Source organism: Apteryx rowi, unplaced genomic scaffold (assembly GCF_003343035.1).
Source record: "Apteryx rowi isolate R43461 unplaced genomic scaffold, aptRow1 scaffold_542, whole genome shotgun sequence".
NCBI classification, from domain to species: Eukaryota; Metazoa; Chordata; class Aves; order Apterygiformes; family Apterygidae; genus Apteryx; species Apteryx rowi.
Window position 1 is genome coordinate 486,307 of NW_020450808.1, and position 18,615 is coordinate 504,921.

Here is an 18,615-nt window from a genome sequence, read left to right on the forward strand (position 1 = left end):
GCTGGGCTGCCAGGCGCCGCTGCACGCCTACTACGGGCAGATGTGCCAGCCGCCGGGCCCGGGGCGCCCGCTGCCCCCGCCGCCGGCGGGCGGGCAGCCGTCGCCGCCGCCCGAGGCGACGCAGTGCCGGGAGCAGCTGGAGCACTTGCCGCAGGACGAGCTGCTGGGCGAGGTGGACCGCACCGAGTTCGAGCAGTACCTGCACTTCGCCTGCAAGCCCGAGCTGGGGCTGCCCTTCGCGGGCCACGACGCGGCGGGGCTGCCGGCGCCCGAGGGCGCGGGGCCCGTGTCGGCGGCGGTGTCGGACGCCAGCAGCGCCGTCTACTACTGCGGCTACCCCGACGTGTGAGGCCGCGGGGGCTCGGCACGGACTGCCAGCGAAGCGCCCGGCCCCGCTCCTATTTATGTAATTTATTTGAATCTTCTCTGGAGAGTTTTGCCAACCCGCTCTGGGCGGAAATATGCCAGTATCGTACAGATTAAAAGCATATATTTAAAACTGTTCTTCACCTGAGGTGCCAAGAAGTTTACAGTTTTTTTGTCAATGCCAAAAATTATCATCACACTCGCAAATCAGCACCATTACTTGTCTACCCTGAACACGTTTTTACTAGCTGTTTTTTAACTATACAGTATACATCCTTTTTGTACTTCAGGTAAATAAATTGATGTACAGTTTTTTCTGTCTTTTTTTTGTTCATATGGTCCTTTAAAGTGACTAATATAAAATCCATCATGCTTTAGTTGCAGTAAGGTGAACACAGCTCACGTGTGACACTTCCCATGACATTGATTATAAAGAAGTAAAACAGTCTCCAAGACCAAAGAAGTTTGTTCCCTGATACAGCTCTGTTCCTCTTATGTAGCTGAATGGCTAGACCTGTGCTGCTGTCTCTTCGAGCAGAAAACATATGGCTTAATAGTGTTCTTGGTGTATTTTTCTTTCTTGTTTGTAGGTGTCAACTAGAATTTGCAACTGTCATTAATGCACTGGGGAAAAACCTCCTCCCTTGAAACTATGACATGGCTAACAGGAAAATCTAGATACCTTTGAGATTCTGCTTTTAAAGTGTGTCTGGAAGCCCATCAAGTTTGGATGCTGGTAGGCTTGAGTATGACCTCTCTTTACGTGCCAATTCCTATTTGAACAGAACAATTTGCAATGACCCACCAATGATATTGGTACTGTAATTTACAAATTAATCTACCTTCAAGTAGGTTTAAGCCATTCTGTCTCATGGGGTTCAGGTGCCTACCAGAAAGAAGAGAAAAACAAAACATGTTGCCCAAGTGCGCATCTCACTTGCTCTCAATAAACTGCCAGTAATGATTAGACATTAAAACAGAAGCCTTTTTAATGTGTCCAGCTGTACTGCTCTGTGACATTTCTGCCAGTGCAAGAATGCATAGATTCTCATCATAATGCTATCTTCTAAGCATAAAGCTAAGTGACACTTTTGATGACTATTTTCTGTTTGAATTGCAGAGAATTTTAAATATTTTAATTAGCAAATGACAATTCAAGTGTGATATAAATGGCATTCATAATACAAGTATTTATCTGTACAAGTACTCTCATCTTGCACTGGAATCTCAGACTGCTGAGCTGTGGATGGAAAAAACCAGCAAAAATTCCAGTTGCATAGTCCATGCTCTGTTTTCATTGAAGTTGATATAACTGTAGCCAGTTAATATAACAACCATTTTCTGAACGTTATGTACACAGAGCCAACTGGAATATTTTCAAAAAAATATTCCAGTAGAAGCATGCTTGGGTAGATTGTGTTTCATCTATTAATTCAAAAAGTGTAATTTAGTTTAGATCAAAGTAAATCCTGATTATATCCAGAACTTGAAGATAGTTGGGTTTTCATTGATTTCACTGAAATTTAACTGTGTGCGATGTAATATTGGCATAATTCACTTCAAGTCATAGTTGCCTCAAATTATTGTCAGGTAATTTTTCTGAAGTTTACAATGGGAAAAGTGCAAAGGCCAATGTCAGGTTTCTAATATTAGGTACTTAAGTACAAGATGGGAAATAGGACCTGGTATATGTAAGTGTTTTTAGAACAATATACACATCCTTATTTTAATATGATATATATGTCTGGAAAGAAACATTGAACATGTTACAATTCCAGGCAGATATAATTTTAACAACGGTGAGACCCTTGTAGTTGAAAAGGTTGGATTAGTGCAGTGTCATCCCTCCTAGACAAGTAGCCCCAATGATGGCAACCGTGGTAGTCATTCTTCTTCGGTAATGGATTGCTAAAACCATAGGAGTTGCTGTTGCTCATGCCATTGCAAAAATGTGGTTAGTTAAAAGAAAAAGACTAGCAAAGACCCAGGTACTAGATGTTTACACTCTGAATAGACATGTAGGTATATTGAAATATTATGAATTTTGTTTGTATTACTTTCTTTTCTTGTATCAATTTGTTACAGATCTCCCAAGACTCATTTTTTCTATAGTACAGTGGTGTTATAGCTACCAGTACATAACTGGACTAAGTTATATGATTTTTAAATCGTATGTTTATGTTCTTTTTTGAAACATTAGCAGTTTTCCTTGTACTTAACACCCCAAACATTCCTATGCTGTTTATACATCCTCTTTCTATTCTCAAACGACCAAGTGTCTTCCCTTTGTCTGAATCCTGACCATATTTGGTCCATTTTCTTAATTTCTTTGGGTTTTTTTAACCTCTTTTTAGTTCCTGCTCTTAGTTTCCCACTCACTTTATCCCTGTCCCTACTCCTCAATATCTCATGATTCTTCTCCTGTCCCAACCATGTCCTCTTTCCTACCTCATTATGTCCCCTCATCTTGTGTTTCCTCCTTTTCCCTCTCCTCCCACTGCTGGTGCCTGCTGTTAGCCCGTGAGCTAGCTCCAGCTTCATGAGCTTCTTCTCTTGTCCTCCTATTTCACATTTCCTGGCCCAGTGCTCATCATCACTCTTAAACCACCCCCCTTAACCCAATTCTGCTGATGGATGAGCGAGAGCTGTATCTACAGCCTGGCAAAGAAAATTTTTCTATGCTTATGGTAGTTGATATCACAACAGTTGCTAGAACTCAGGAGTAACAACAGCAGGGAAAGCTATTCCTTTCAGTGCCTGTGCACTGGGACACTGGGGCACTGGGCCTTTGCCAGCCTGGGGCAAAGTATGCTCATGAGGTCTCTTCAGAGTATTTTGCAGCCAGGTTTAACATAATTGTAGCACAACTTTTCTTTCCCAAAAAGCTTATAATTTGGGCAACTTTTATTAGGGGACAATGCAAGTCATGTCTCTGAGGTGATGCTTATCCCAGGCTAAATATTAAAACCATACTGCAAAATACAGGGCTCAACAAAAGGATTCCAATACTGAGTTAATATGGTTGAAAGAACATATTTTCTCTAGCCTAAATTTCAGAAGTGTCTGACTAGTTTTAGCTGAACCTTCTGTAATAATTCAGAGCCATCTAGAGCCAGCTGTCTAGCATAGAAAATTTCTGGTCCAGAAATGTCGCTATAAAAAACTGACTTCCCGTTCTGGAAATGGAAAGTTTGAGGTGACCCTAATTGCAGGGGACACTAGCTATGTCATGATCAGCATCAGCTGAGTATAGTACTTGTGCATTTGGCTGTCTACTGGAGACTAGCACTGATTTAAGAACTGTTAGCATAATTTAACTACTATATTGGTTCAGGTATAAGACATTTACTTTTCAAAAATTCTTATGTAAAGAAAATCCAGTTTGTCCTATACTCACAGACTACACTGAGCACATTCTCAGTAACATGTAGTCTGGTTAAGAATTATATATGCAACCAGAGATATATGCTCTGGTTGCTCAGCTAGTCTGTGGGGCTGCCTGGCTCCTTATTCAATGGCTGGGGCTGGCATATGCAGCACCTCCTTTGACATTGAAGTCCAAGTGTGGGTGGTAGGGGCTGAGGTACAGTTCCTCGGCCTGGCTCATTTTGAATTTCCCCTAGCTGCTGCAGGATGAGCTCATGTGCGGATATGTGTTGGCCACATCAGTCTCTGGTGGTTCTCACTCTCCCAGGTAACTCAGGTTATTAGAGCAAGTTTCTGGAACTCTCAAAGGGACTGGTTTTTTCTTCTGTCATGGTAAAACAAGGGTCATCATATACTCAAGGCCACCATATCTTCAATCTGGTATGGTAAGTTGGGAAGCTCAGTGTGGATGCTCTCATATGTTTTTAACATTTTGCATCAAATTATTTTATTTTGATTACCCATTTAATTTAATTTTATTTTGCTTTGCTTTGTTTTGTTTATTTTGTTTTAATTCTATTTCTTAGATCCTAAGGAAGCCACATTATTTTGATTAAATTAGTTTCCGTATTACCATAGTGAAACTGGTATTGTCCGCTTTACAGATACTCTTAAAAATTCTGATTTACTTACTGAAAATCTTAGTCATTCTTAAATCAGTATGGATGTTCAGACAGGATAAATATATTAAGTGTTTTAGGAACCAATTTATTTATGGATGTATATAGAATGATTACTAAATTAATCTAGGTTGATATATACATTTTAAAATAGGCTTAAGAGTATGTCTGGATTACAGACTGCACTACAAAGTAGAGAAGCCTGAGCTAGTTAATGTAGTGGAAACAATTTAACTACAGCAACATACTCCTAAATAATGGCTAATTTATACTTCTTGTCAGGGTAAATTATGAATAATCACCTTGGCTTACCCCACTGTTTTAAAAACATATATTTAATTAAATGGATTCATGATTGTGTAGAGACAGGGGATTTCTGACCAGATGTATTGCTGTTCATGGAAAGCCTTCCTACTGAAAAACAGGTAGTACATAGTAACATACACTCCTTATTTCTTCCATTTTTTTCTGTTTTTTGAGATTTTAAATATTAAATCTGCATTATATTCTGGTGTGCTGTGGAGAATTTGAGATTAAATGCAGGTCTAAACTGTCTGTTTTAGAGACAATTAAAGCATTAATATACATTATTATATATCATTTATATAATGTCTTCCACTTGAAGGTGCCACAGCTCTTAAAACATAAATGAGATAAGTTTCAAAGTAGACTTTTGAGAAAAAGAAACTAAAACAACCACAGGTTATGGTCTATGTCTCCTGACACAGATAAAACTGAGAGACTAATCCAGATATCATGGGTTCCTTAGTAAAAGGAATCTCAAAATGAATAGCACCAGGAAAAATACAGAAAATGTTAATGCACATGTAGAAATGCCATTTGAGATGTTCATAAAATTAAAACGCAGAATATCCTGAAACTTTTTAAGTCTCCATGAATTTCACAATGAAATCAATTTTAAGTTTCTGTTTTCAGATTATTTCAGAACACTTCTTATAGGAATGTATTTCATCTACAATGTCAATAAAGAGCAAAATAAAAATGTCTGAGCTGTTGGGGCTCTGTTGTTATGGATCCCTCCTTTCAGTATTAAATAATACATTTATATATCATAGCTGTACTGTGATACAAAATAATTTCTTATACCTGACACAGAAAAATGGTGAAATAAGATTTCAGAAACAAAGTTGTTATGGTTAAAATAAAATTTCACCAAGTAGTTGTTTAAAGCAGGATTCTAGGATCCTCCACATTTTTTTAATGGGCTACAATTCCAGAGAAAATCAATTTCCATCCCTTTGCTTATCAGAGAGAAAACTTGTTTCATGGAGTATTCCGTGGAGTTATCAGGGGAATATAGTTATTGTTCACATAGAGGGTGGCAGCTCCATTTACCCATAGAGAATATATTTAGGTACCGGCAATCTTGGGTTCTTTCCAAGGCATTGTGGAATTACTTTACAGCATCTGATTTACTTTAAAGCTTCTTGTTATTGCAGTTTAGAAACGAAATTTATCCTGCACACATCCTGTTTAAAACAAAATTTTCTCCTTTGTTGAACAAAGATAAAGAATATTAGAATATGCTTTTGCAGCTAAAGTTTGTATCTCAATTAACTGGAAAGGTAAAGCAATATTTGTGAATTCATGAGCTTGGATTGATTGGTACAATACAAATTCTGGTTTCAAATGCACAGATTAGTATTGCTTGCTGGGAAACAGTCTAAGGCTTAGTCAAGTTATGTAGTCATGATTTTGTTTCATGCTTTGAATGTTTAAATGAAGAATATCACTTCTGTAAAAGTTACTGTGAAGTAGACTACATGTATTTCTTTGATTACATGCATATTTTTTCTTTCAAGATGTTAGTTTGTGATCATTTTGCTTATGTAAAATCAACAGCAAAATCAGTGAGTGGTTTCTGTGAGCAAGGCAAAGCAGATGTGGCCTCAGATGATGGCAATATATCAATTTTGATACCTTTGAATTGGGTGTGCAGTTCACTGTGTCTGAAAGTGTCACACTACAAAAATATTGAGTTAAGAACGTTGACTCACAATGTCCTGGGCACTCTTTAAAAAGAATGGACTTAATTCGCCATTGATTTGGAAAACAGCAGCTGTTCTGTATCAACACCCGTTCTTGATGAGTGGAGTACTGTAGAGAGCTACTTAATGCATGGAAAACAAGCTAGAAATTGTCAAGATACAAGTGCTATCACTTCTACACTCAGCTGAAATTTCCTGTGTTGTTTTACTACAAATATTCTTGGAAAGCAGAATGAGAAACACACATGCAAAGATGAGGCAGAAAAGAGAAGTTCTGTGCTGTTCTTCCCAAATAGGTTAGAGCAGTGCCTGGGGAAATAAGCCACTGTTTTATACCTACTCACATATAGTCTGGAAATCTCCACAGGAGAAGGGAAAATAACAAGGCTGTTATTCTATAGCCATAAATTAAAGTGTCTATAAGAGATCTTCTACTCTTCAGCTTTTGCTTAGTATCCTGCAAGGATTCTCAGAGGGATGGGTGAGTTTCAACCTCATGAGATGAGTTCTTTGGGAATTTAATTTCCAATCACAGCACATAAAGCATTCCTTACTAACTTGCCAGCAACTATAACATTACCTACACTCCGTGTTGTTAGAGCAGGAGATAGCTACCTCAGTCCAGATGAGCTAGTTGTCCTGAATAGGTTGGTATATTTGTGTAAGTGAGCTTATGTAGTCATTTATACTCTGTTCTATATACTCTTTTCTGTAGTCACTTACAGCATGTTTTGATAGAAAAATGGACTTTGTCTTTCAAAACTCACATTTCCTCCAGATTATTCATCCAGTTTATTCTTATTTCCAGGCCAGACAGTCCTCCAGGCAACCTGCCACTCAGTGAAACACTTTCTTTAGAAATTTGAGAGCCATGACAAGATGGATACAAAGAGATATAAACAACAAAAACTTACACATCAACTGCATCAAGCTCACAGCACCACTACAAGATTAGGCTTCACTTGTAAGGCAGAGAAGGAAACACTCAATTTGAAAATCCTGTGGCAGGACTTTGACTTGAGTGACAAATCTGAAGTTGTAGTTCCCTGAACATTTTTCATGATGACAAAATCACCATTGATCTGAGTTAAATTATTTATTTTGTTTTTAATCCAGCTTTTCTCTGAGAATAGTGCTCATGGAACCACAGTTAGAGAGGCTTGTCTGCTGCAAGTTTATGTCAGCACTGACAGCTTTGTTTGTAGCTAGTGGTAGACATGTAAGTGCCTAAAGCTTCAGGTGGCATCTGTGTGGTGGCTTTCAGCACGCTGGTATTGACCAAACAGGTAGAGAAGAGGCTGAGTACTACGGGGGGTCTGGATCTACACTGTGCTTCCCTCTGGTTGTAATGCCAAACCAGCAGAACTGCAGCACTTTGTAACTTTTCCCAGAGTGATAATTACATTTACAAATTTGACTTCAAAGTTTGCTCCTCTTAAAAACGTAGAGCAGAGTTCACAATTCATCTATCATATTTTTTTCAAAACAAATGTGGTAAGAAAAAATCAAATATGTGAGATAGAGCCTGACTAACTCCTGTTCCTGATCATGCATCACACAAAAAATGCAGTTATGCAGTAGTTTAGTAGTTTATGCAAATTGCTATGCTATGTTCAGGGGAAGTCTTACCATGGAACATGACCACTAGATGGCTCAGAAAGTATAAATAACATTTGATAACTAATTTATAGTAGCATAATCTTCATTTCTATAATTCATCAAAAATTTGCAATGTTTTGTATGTAATCTATGTGCAGAAGCAGAGAGCAAATCACTTGCCTGTATTTATTGATAATTCTCTAAGTTTTAGCAGAATTTGAAAGATCCAGTGTGACACATTGAATATTATTTCTTTTGACAGCCAACTAAAACCCTTTAGGGGTAAATTGGGCATGAATATTCTTGCATTCCTAACAACCTTAATGCTTCTGCCAGTCAGGATGAGCTATTTGCATTGATTCAATATACCTCAGGTAATTCAGAGTGATTACCTATGGCTACCAAAATCTATCCCTTGTTAATAGTTCAGTCAATATGGGCTTAGTGCTGTAGCAAAGCTGACTACTGCAGTAACACAACATAGCATGTTCAGGCTTGTTCTGTTGGCTGGCAACCTTGACATCATTGTGCTATTTCCTCTATTTGTATAACAATCCCTGGCGACAGTATATATCCTTGGGCAAGAACTTCCATTTTACTGTTCCCAAATGGCCTTCGTATAATTTGCTGTGTGTGCACGACCTGAATATTGCAGAAATAACTACACAGCTCCTACACATTAGAAGGGCAGCTTGTTAAACATCTAGCAGCCCTTCCTAATCCAGAAGTCAATTCACTTGCTGTGCTTTAGTTTGGATTTACATAATACCGTAGCTTTTCACTTAACATGACACTCTAATACTACTGCTAAGAATTTATTTTATGTACCAACAAATGTATTGGCTGCTTTTTGTCCCCTTTGGTCATTATCTAATGATGGCAAGTGTGACTGGCCGTATGTTTAAGATTAGATTTTTCCCTTAAATGAAATCCTGGAGATTCCCTAGATTCCTTCTGCAGTGAAACCTACAGTGTTTCCCACCTCTCCTTATGAGCAGCCTGGGAGCTAAGCAGCCACATCAGTCTCCGATTCCTTGGGAAAAGACTCTGATTCTATCATTGCTCTCTGTTTCCTGCATTGCTAACTTAGCCATGCACTACCTTCTGAAAATGTTGCCAGTTGCTGTTGCCAGTGATGAGCAATCTTTTCATTTTGCTTAGGATTTTTGACTATTATAACAAGAATATTGCTCATCTCTGTAACAGTGATGCTACCATTACTGGGTTAGAGTCTGGAACATGATGTTGATGATCGGTAACCACAAAAAATGCATTTGCATGAAGTTATTAGAGAAACTTTTTAAACTTACCAGATCCTTCTCTGTCAATTTAATATTTTTTGCATTTTACTGAGGTTAGAGATCTAAAATAAAAGCCAACAGACCTTCCTGTCTGATCTTCTATCACATGTAACATTACATTCCTGTGCCATATGGAGAAGCATAACAAACTGACTTAATAGGCAAAGTGATATGTACTAATCTTTTCAGATACTATTAGACTTTTGGCCTAATCAAGAATCTTACAATATTCGATCCATTTTTATTCATGGTTTAGAGAATCTTTTGCTCAGTTAAGTGACAACAGGTGGTAATAACAACATCTCAAAAAAGGAACAGGATTTCTAAACATTTTTTAACTAGGAGGCATTAAGATTGCCTTTAACTTTGTCTTTTAATTTACCTCAGCGATATGGCCATAGTTTATGCCTAAGGTTTTGTACAATTAGTAATTGTTTGTGCTGCACTCTCATACGCAGCCTGAGAAGTATTCTTTCAAGGTTTTCAACGTATTCTTTATCGGCGCATTTCATGACTCTAATACCTTCCAAATAATACCATGGTTACCTAATATTGAGAGTCTAATGCCATTTGAGACCTATTAGAGTATTCAAGACAATAACACGGAGCTGGCAGACAATGGCATAGGACCTGCTGAAGGCCTGCATCCTTCTGAAGCAGCAGCTGGGTCTTGGTTGAGGTTGTTCTTGGTACGGAGAATTGCTACAGGTTTGTACAGTTCCAATCAGCAAAATTAGTGACATTAAATAAATGTTCCAGTTAATTTCAGTTAAAATTACAAAATCCCTGCTGAAATTTTGCCTGCCTGTGGTCTTGCTGTCTGCACCATTATCTCCTGAGCTTCAAAAGCTGAACTAAGAATGGGCCAAAACCAATACTTTTAAAAGAACAAATTAGTCCATACAAGTTTTTACTATGATTTTATATGCCCCATAACATACATATCATTATATTCCTCGGTCTTTTTGCCTAGTTCCTGAGTAATATTCACTTCACTCCAGCTTCTTCTAGGAAAGGGTAGAAAGCTGTCCCAATGGAGTAAAGGGGCATATCCAGAATATATAGATCCCAAACCTGAATACACAGCTCAATGGGTTGTTCACTTCCTTGGAATATAAAAAGTCATGCTGGGGATGTGCTAAGACCAAGACACAAAATAGCTAGGGTAGTACTTCATGTTCTGGCATTGCTCATGGAGTTTAAATAGCTACTTTTGGGGCTGAATTCATCACAGCCCTGAAGTTACACCTGTTCTTGAGTTACACCTGGGAGTGAATCTCAGCATTTAAGCTGAATAAAAGCACATTGCTGCTGCTACTTCTTCAATTGTCTCAAGGCCATTATGTGAAATTACTCCAGTTTGTAGATTGTCTGGAAATACTCCAAGCTTTTCTTTGTGCTAAGTGATAATTAACAATAACAACGTTATGATGTCCCATATGAGCATACCATATTAGCTTGACTCTTCTTATTTCCTAAATCAGACCTTCAGTAATATCCGGGAATTCTCATTTTCTTTTCCAATATCTGTAACCTGTATGAGTTCTCATGATTCACTCTAAAGTAAGAGAAACTAACTGATTTCCAAAATTTACTTCTGTTATCCTTGATAGCAGGAAGGCAAACAGTGTCAGTTTTAACTATGATTGCCACAGCTTGGAAAGGTCATTTGTCAAATTTTCCCTCCTCTTGCACCAAAAGCAAGGAGACCATTCTCTGAAACAGTGAGTGGTATTTATAGGATCTTAAACACAAAGTGTTGAGGAAGGTTAACAGAAGAACAGCTAATACAAAAAATAACAGTAGTCAACAACTGGGGGAAAATGATTCAAGTAGGAAAGTAAATTTTGTCTGTTTTAGGTCTTTAAATCACTAATTTAATACTTGCAGGTGTAGTTAGATTTTCAAAAATGTTGGTTATGTGATCTGCAATTTTCTAAAAATCATAATATTGGAACTACTGGAAAATCTAAAAAATCAGAAGTAACTTAGTGAAAGTAATCACAAAATTTTAGTTCACAATCCCAAGGAAGATGGGAATCCCAAAAGACTGGAAAAGGACAAGCATAATATCTTTCTTAAGAAAAGCCCAAAAGGATGATTTAGAGAACTGCAAATCATGTGGCCTAATGTTCATAACCAGAAAAATATTAAAACAAACAATTAACAGCACATTACAAATAGTGACGGGATAAAAAAAAAGGAAACATAGATTTTCAAACAACAAATTTTGTCAAATCAAGCTGATTTTCTACTTTAGAAGAGTAACTGGTTTAGTGTTCTAGGGAGAAGCAGTAGATATCTCTTGATGGTAGTAGAACTTTTGGTATTCTTATATGTTAATTAATTTCTCTTAAATTAAGAAAATATGGTCCAGATTAAATTACAGTCCAAGAATAGTTATCAGTCTCTTTGCTTATGAACTGCAAATATATTTTAGATGGAATCCTTATATAGGCTATTCTTTTATTTTGTATTGTAATAATGAGTTGAATGATGGAATATGGACTACACTTACAACATTTCTGGATTTTATCAAAGTGGAAAGGGCTGCAAGCATTATAAAGAACAAAATTAAAAATAAAAATGATCCTGGTAAGTTGGAGAAATAGCCTGAGATGAACAAGATGAAATTTAATTAAGAAAAGTACAAATACAGGTTAATAAATGCACAAATACAAAGAAATGAATAACTGACTCTATGAATACTGTTAAAAAAGAGGAGAGGGAAAATCTTAAAGCTACATTATGGTATGAACTAGGTCATTTATTTAACAGAATACTATGAATTAGAAATGATTAATTCAGAACAGTTTGAGCAGTTGCTGTTCCTTAGTGGAGAGTTACTACACCTCAGGTAAGACATGATAACTGGCTGCAGGTACATTACTAGTCCACTGCAGTGTAAAGTAAAATACAATAGCTTAATCTCTTTCCTTTTACTTCACATTCTGAGTATTTTGGGTCAACAAAGTTGCTGTGAAAAAGCAAAGGTCATTTTGACACACCAGAAGAAGAAAATATGTGAGAGTTAATTGTCTGGCTGTACAAAGCAGCTGTGAGACCTCAGTACCATGTCTATGTTTACCCACCACACTTGACAAAAAGTATAGACAAACTAGTGGGTGTCCAGAGGTTTGGAAACATGATCTGTGAGTAAATATTGAAGGAGTTAAATCTGTTTCTTTAGAAAAGAGGAAACTGAGTCATGATACCAGTTTCAAGATGTAAAATGTTACAGAAAGGGTGGTGATCAATTGTTCTCCTTGGCCACAAGGCAAAATGATTTGTCTCAGTTTATTTCCTCCTCCAACATAAATAAAGTATCATAAAAATAAAAAAGCAATTTAGTAGTGTTTTTCAACGCTAATGGAATTCTACTAACATGTAAGCAGTTGCTTTCACAATATAAAACATGATGAGTGTGAGCGATAGTATTTCAGGGATTGTCGTATTACACATTGATATATTTCTCATCAACAGAACAGCATGAAGTTCTTGCAAAGTGTTAACATCGGGGCATGACAGGTAGAACTGCTCTGTTTCTGTTATGCTTGTTTCCTCTGCTGGATCCCAGTAGTGAGGGACCAGTTAGCAAGAGACTCTATACAAAACCAGAATGGAACTAGCTACTGCATCTAAACACCCACTGGGACCATTTCCTCTTCAGCTCCTCCCAGACACTTCCCCTCACCCAGCAGTGCGGCGTACAGTTCTGCCTCCTTTTCACACCCTTCTGCTATATTAATCCCAGTGCTCAGCTCTCTTGGACGGCTTCCACATTTCATCCATCCATCTACTGCAGTAACATCACACACTCTTCTCTATCCCAAGAACAGCTGTAAAGGGGCAGGTAACCATCCTTGGTGGTGTTTGAGAATGTATTGCGTAGTTCATGGGATGATGCGTAATTTTATGGAAATGAGTTTGTTAAATAGTGCACATAGAATTTCTCACGGAGAACCACATGCTGCTGGATCATCATCATGTCTTCCTGCAACATACACTTCATATGGCTCAATTTTGTATTAATATCTTCATTTTATATTAATATTTTATATTAATATTTTCTTTAATGTGGTAAAGACTCATACATTCAAGGCCAAACCTTGTCCTTAGAGGAACTGAACTCACCCATCTCTGTAACATGAGGTCAGAAAGCTAAGGTTGTCTACTGCATGGTTCTTTCTACAGATTTAAAGTGATAATTTGTCTAAAACAAAGATCAGACTCTGACTTTAGACTAATTTATTCATATGACTCTGTACAGCCAGTGGGAAATTGTTTGAACAAAATTGGCTTGGCTTCTATATTTCACTCATATAAGGTGACTAATTGTCTCAAGATTATCATCTGCATTGTAGTAGAGGACAACCAAATGACGGCCCCACATGAAGTACTGTGTAATCAAACACAATATAACAGTCCCTCCCTCAAAAAGATTGCAATTAAAGAGACTAGCCATAACAAATGACTGGAATAAGCCTGTGAACCAAAGTCAGAGGCTGAGGTGAAGGGAGAATAATACTTAATTCATAACTAGTCAGGAGCAGTTATGATAACTTGGAATCATTTAGGGAGCAAAACTAAAGATCACAAGAGTGCAGTTTTCTGTGTGCATTACAGGGGAAGGGAATTCGCATGTATACATATAAAAAGAAAAAAAAATCTTTTGTATTTTTTCTCTCTGCAGCCTACCTGGAATATGCATTGGGTAATTATTTTCCATGGTTTAATCTCTATTAAAAGAATTACTTGGTACCTCTGTCAGCTGTCAGTCTCTTGCACAGCTATAAGCTAATACTAATAAGTCTTTATAGACTTACTAATAAGTCCTTTATTAGTAAGGGCAAGATATTGAACGGAAGAGGGCATGTTCTCTGTGGTTTTAGGACCACTGCAGTAACAATTCTTTATATTAGTTACAGAAAAAATAAATTAGTGAGTTAAGGGGAAAAATATGATGGTGCTAGAACTGTTTTCTACTGCTGGTAATGCCTGCCTATAATGGACGCTTTTTTTGACTCATGCACCCCCATGTGTCTGGAAATCTTTCAGTGGTCATGTTTAGTGAATAGATCGAGAAACTGAGTCATTTATTGTAAGTCAGTCAATGTAGTGTATGTCAGAGCCACAGACATTGGCCTTATTTGATACAGTGTGAATCATAGTTATTGCTGTAGGTGAGTACACTGGCAGCAATGAATAGAAATCAAATGGCATATTTGGCCTATCTGTTCTGGCAGATGTTTACAATGCTTTACACTCAATAGCAGAATATATGAGTACCTACTGTTTTTTTCAGATAGTGTATGCTTATTTGAAATGAAGCATTCCTGTCTTCAGAAACACAGCTCTGAAACCACAGGGTCATCTAAAAGCTTAAAGGATTTTAGCTTTTAGAATTTTAGAATTTGAGATATGAGAAACAGTATGGAAAAGCTGGACTTGGACTGTGCAAACTCTTTCCAGGTCATCAAGGTAGTTGTATTGCCATGAACACGGCTAATCCTAAAGGTACACACACACCTGATAACCTACATGCACCTCAGACTAGGAAAGAGGATCTTATTTAATTGGTGAGAAAATAAAAGAAAACATTATTGGCTTGTCTCAAGATTTACTGGTTGTTTTCACAACTAAAAGCTCTATTTTTGTTGATTTTAACCTTTCACATCATCAGGTTATCATGTTATGTTCCTAGTTGCCAACTTTGCTTAAATACATTGCAGTAGTGAGCAAATCTCTAAATCAAACAAGGTAGTTGATTCATCCTAGAAAAACCTACAAAATAATCTATCTGACACAGGCAGTCATAATGGAATATGTAAGTCTGGAGACAGTGTTTGCCACAGGAGTACACTTTCTTAAGAGCAATTCAAATATTTTAGGTTGGATTAATTTAGTAGTTTTCATCATAGATGTGTTCCCAAAAATGTGATGAGATCATGTAAAGTTTTATGTAATGCAGATTTCTTTAGCTGGAAACCTGACTTTCTAATAATTGTCTCCTTTCATTTAAAACAAACCAAACCAGAACTATTTCCTGTTTTTTTTTTTCCTTGAAGCTTTTATTTTTTTAAACAGCATTAAGGTATTTTCTGGAAATAACAGTTTTTTAAATTTTGCATTATGCAGGTATTACATACTTGATTATTTTACTAGAGAGATTCACTAAAAATTAAGCTTCAAGTTAAAGCTTATTAATAAGAAAACTGAAAATAAAGGTCCTGTAAAATTTAAGATACTCATGGTTGCATTTATGCCATATATATGTGGAAATGTGTGTGTCTGATTAATGTTTTTCAAAAATGAACACTTGGTCTTTTGAAAGTAAGGCATTAAATGAATTCTGTTAGGCCAGCAATTGCTAGTCAGTTTTGAAAGCTTTGGCCTATGTACAACTGCTCTCCCATAGACACAGGTGCTTCATTACACTACCTTATATTTAAAAAGCCTTATAATGCTTGTGGTAGAACAACTCTGAATTTAACAAAATTAGTTTTGTATTATTTGAAATACAGTAAATGCAAATGCTTGCCTTGCAGTATACATTGATTTATTTTCTCTTAACTGTATGAGCAACATTCTTTAGCACTTCCCACTGAGGATAGTGGCCACTCGTGACGGCTGGTTATCCTGATTTGTACCGCCGTGTGTAGGCAGCTTCAGTCTGTAACACAAACAGAAATCTTCATTTAACCAAACCTGAGTCTGCTGATCCTCTCTTAGCAAGTGTAAATTAAGGAACTCCTGGAGTTGGTGATAGCTTAGGGGCTCACAGGCTCCAGAGCTAAAATATTTGGCAAGATTGTACTAGGCGACTGTTCTAGTTAACAAAGGATATGCTAAACCAAAATCAGGATATAACTGCTGACAAATTATACCTAACTGGTTTAAAAACATGTTTCAAGATAACATATATAACATATATAACATATAAAATAGAACAACACCAATACATCAAATAGCACATCTAGAATCACTGCAGAGCCTTTAACTTAGTAGAAAGGATACTTTTACTTTAAAAAAAAAGAGAGGAAGTTTGTGCAGAATGTGAAAGTAGGGTCACTGGGAGTAGAGAGCTAGCAAAAAAGCACAAAAAAGCCTATTAGTTCAGTACTTATGGATCAAGCATCTTGGCTCTCATCTTCATAAAGTTTATCTTCCAGCTCTGTCAGACATCCTGTTCTTATATTCAAAATCCTCCAAAGTTAAAAGCAGAAATTACCTCAGTATTGAAAAACTAATGACTGAGAAGATGCATTTTCAGAGTGCTGCAGCATTTCTTAGATATACGAAATGTCTCATTTGGTGTTATTAGCAGAAGCCCAAAATGTAGAGTTAAATAAAATAGTCCTTCTAAGAACAAAATATATTCCCTTGAGAAACTGCTTACCAGTGGGGTAGTGTAGAAAAATGCAGTAGGGAAAACATGTTTTTTTCTGATTCATTCTTGATATATTTTCTCTGTACATGCAACTACGTGGCAGATTTGGGGGCTATGGGCTATAAACCACAAAAAAGGTGAAGTCAGTCTAGCTATGTTTATCTCATATGTATGTGAGAAGATAAAGATATTGCCAGGAATGGAAAGCCAGGAAGTTTCTCAAAATGTACTTGCTATCTCCTTCTTCTGTGCCTTGTCTTCAGTGTATGACATTTTCAGTAAAATAGTTTATATATTGCAGGTATTAAATGGAAACAGCGTAATGGAGATAAACTTTTATTTTGTGTAATGGCAATTATTTTTATTGACATAGATACTTCCATCCCATTTGCAGACATGCACAGAAAGACAGACACAAATATTTGCTCTCCATGCTTTGCAAGTCCCCTTTTCCCCCAAGTTTTCCTACTTACAAGGCTGGTGTCTGCCGTTAACAGGGTAATGATAGTAAACAGTATTACTGTGTTAAAAATGGGAAACTTTTCAATAAATTAACTACTATGGGTAATATCTTTAGCAGCATTTCTTCCTTTAGGTGTGAGTTCAGCACAGTGTTTAAGCCAGGTAAGGGCTGCTAAGTCTGTAAAGCACTGACTGAAGTGCTTTACCTTACTGGACTGCTTCAAATTTGCCTTCAGAAGGAATTTCGCTGTGAAGACTTGCAAACTGATGCCTTTAAAGTTGGGTTTGGAGCCCAAATAAAGACCTTTGATATACTGGAAAGCTGACATGAAAGAGAAGGAGCAAACGTGCTGTTGGAGCCTATCTTGGCGTTTCATACTATTCTGGTGGCTTTCGGGGAAACCCCATGCACCCTGCTGAACTGCCACTTGGGCAGTGCAGCAGGCCACGGATGCGGTAGCGGTCACTAGCTGTGCTGCCTGTGGGCTGCTAGGATGCAGCATTTACACGAGCCACTCTAACTCCAGCCCAGCACAAGCTGCTGCTTTGCATCCCCTAATAAAAGTTAGGAACAAGAGAAGGCTTCCACTGTATAATTTGGGACATACCTATAGTACACACTGTGTGGCACAGAAGAAATATCCGTCCTAATTACTGCCTAAATGAATTAGCACAGGCAGTTAGGCACAGTGTAGGTGCTCCATACTCTTTGCTACTCTTGTAGACTCATGATAGCTCCTACGGTTAGGTCACATATTGCCACACTGTCTTTTGCAGAATGGGCAAACTACACTTTGTTCTCAGCATCTCTCTGTGTTAGCAGTGTGTAAGGAGTGAGCTAAGAAATACCACATATCCTCTGGAGTTGTAATTAGCATCCATGTATCTCCTGTATCTCCACAGGCGGTGGAAAGGGGGGAGTCAGCAATCTTCCATTTATGGCCACTTTGGTGACAATACTGCTAAGCACTGTGCTTACATTGAGTCAGATGGCAACATACAGGACTAATAATTAACAAATTGTTAATGATTAAAAAGAGTGAAATTTAATAGAATAACAATTTAATAATTAAATTCAATTTCATTATTAATAATAACTTAATAGAATGAGGGGGATTCACCAAGTGATGCTGTTTTACACAGTTTTAAAAACCCATTAAAACTGTGTAAGCACACGTGGGTGTTTGCAGGACTGGGGGGGAAGTCCAGACAAACCTATTCATTTCCCTAGGTGACTTCTTGGGAGAAGAGCTGTGGCGAAGAGCGGGGGAATTCGCTGCCTGTCTTCATCTGGGGGAAGAGCTGTTAGTTCTGCAAGAAGGTTTTTCTGATCAGTGCTTGGCTATCCTGTTATGGGGTGTTCTTTGTAGTCTTAATAAAACAAGGTACAGTAAGAAAAGAGAGTTTCAGAAGGAAACTGCTTTGCACTGCAGAGGCAGTAC

The 18,615-nt window shown here is 37.5% G+C and overlaps 1 protein-coding gene across 1 annotated transcript in view; it reads left to right on the forward strand.

Annotated features, from left to right (window-relative positions):
• The window catches only part of SOX17 (SRY-box 17), a 1,331-nt gene extending 982 nt beyond the window's left edge, over window positions 1–349 (forward strand). Inside the window, 1 exon segment of the mRNA XM_026081336.1 lies at window positions 1–349. This exon segment is cut by the window's left edge and continues 30 nt beyond it. Coding sequence (XP_025937121.1) covers window positions 1–349 — 349 coding nt within the window.
• The last annotated feature ends 18,266 nt before the right edge of the window (window positions 350–18,615 follow it).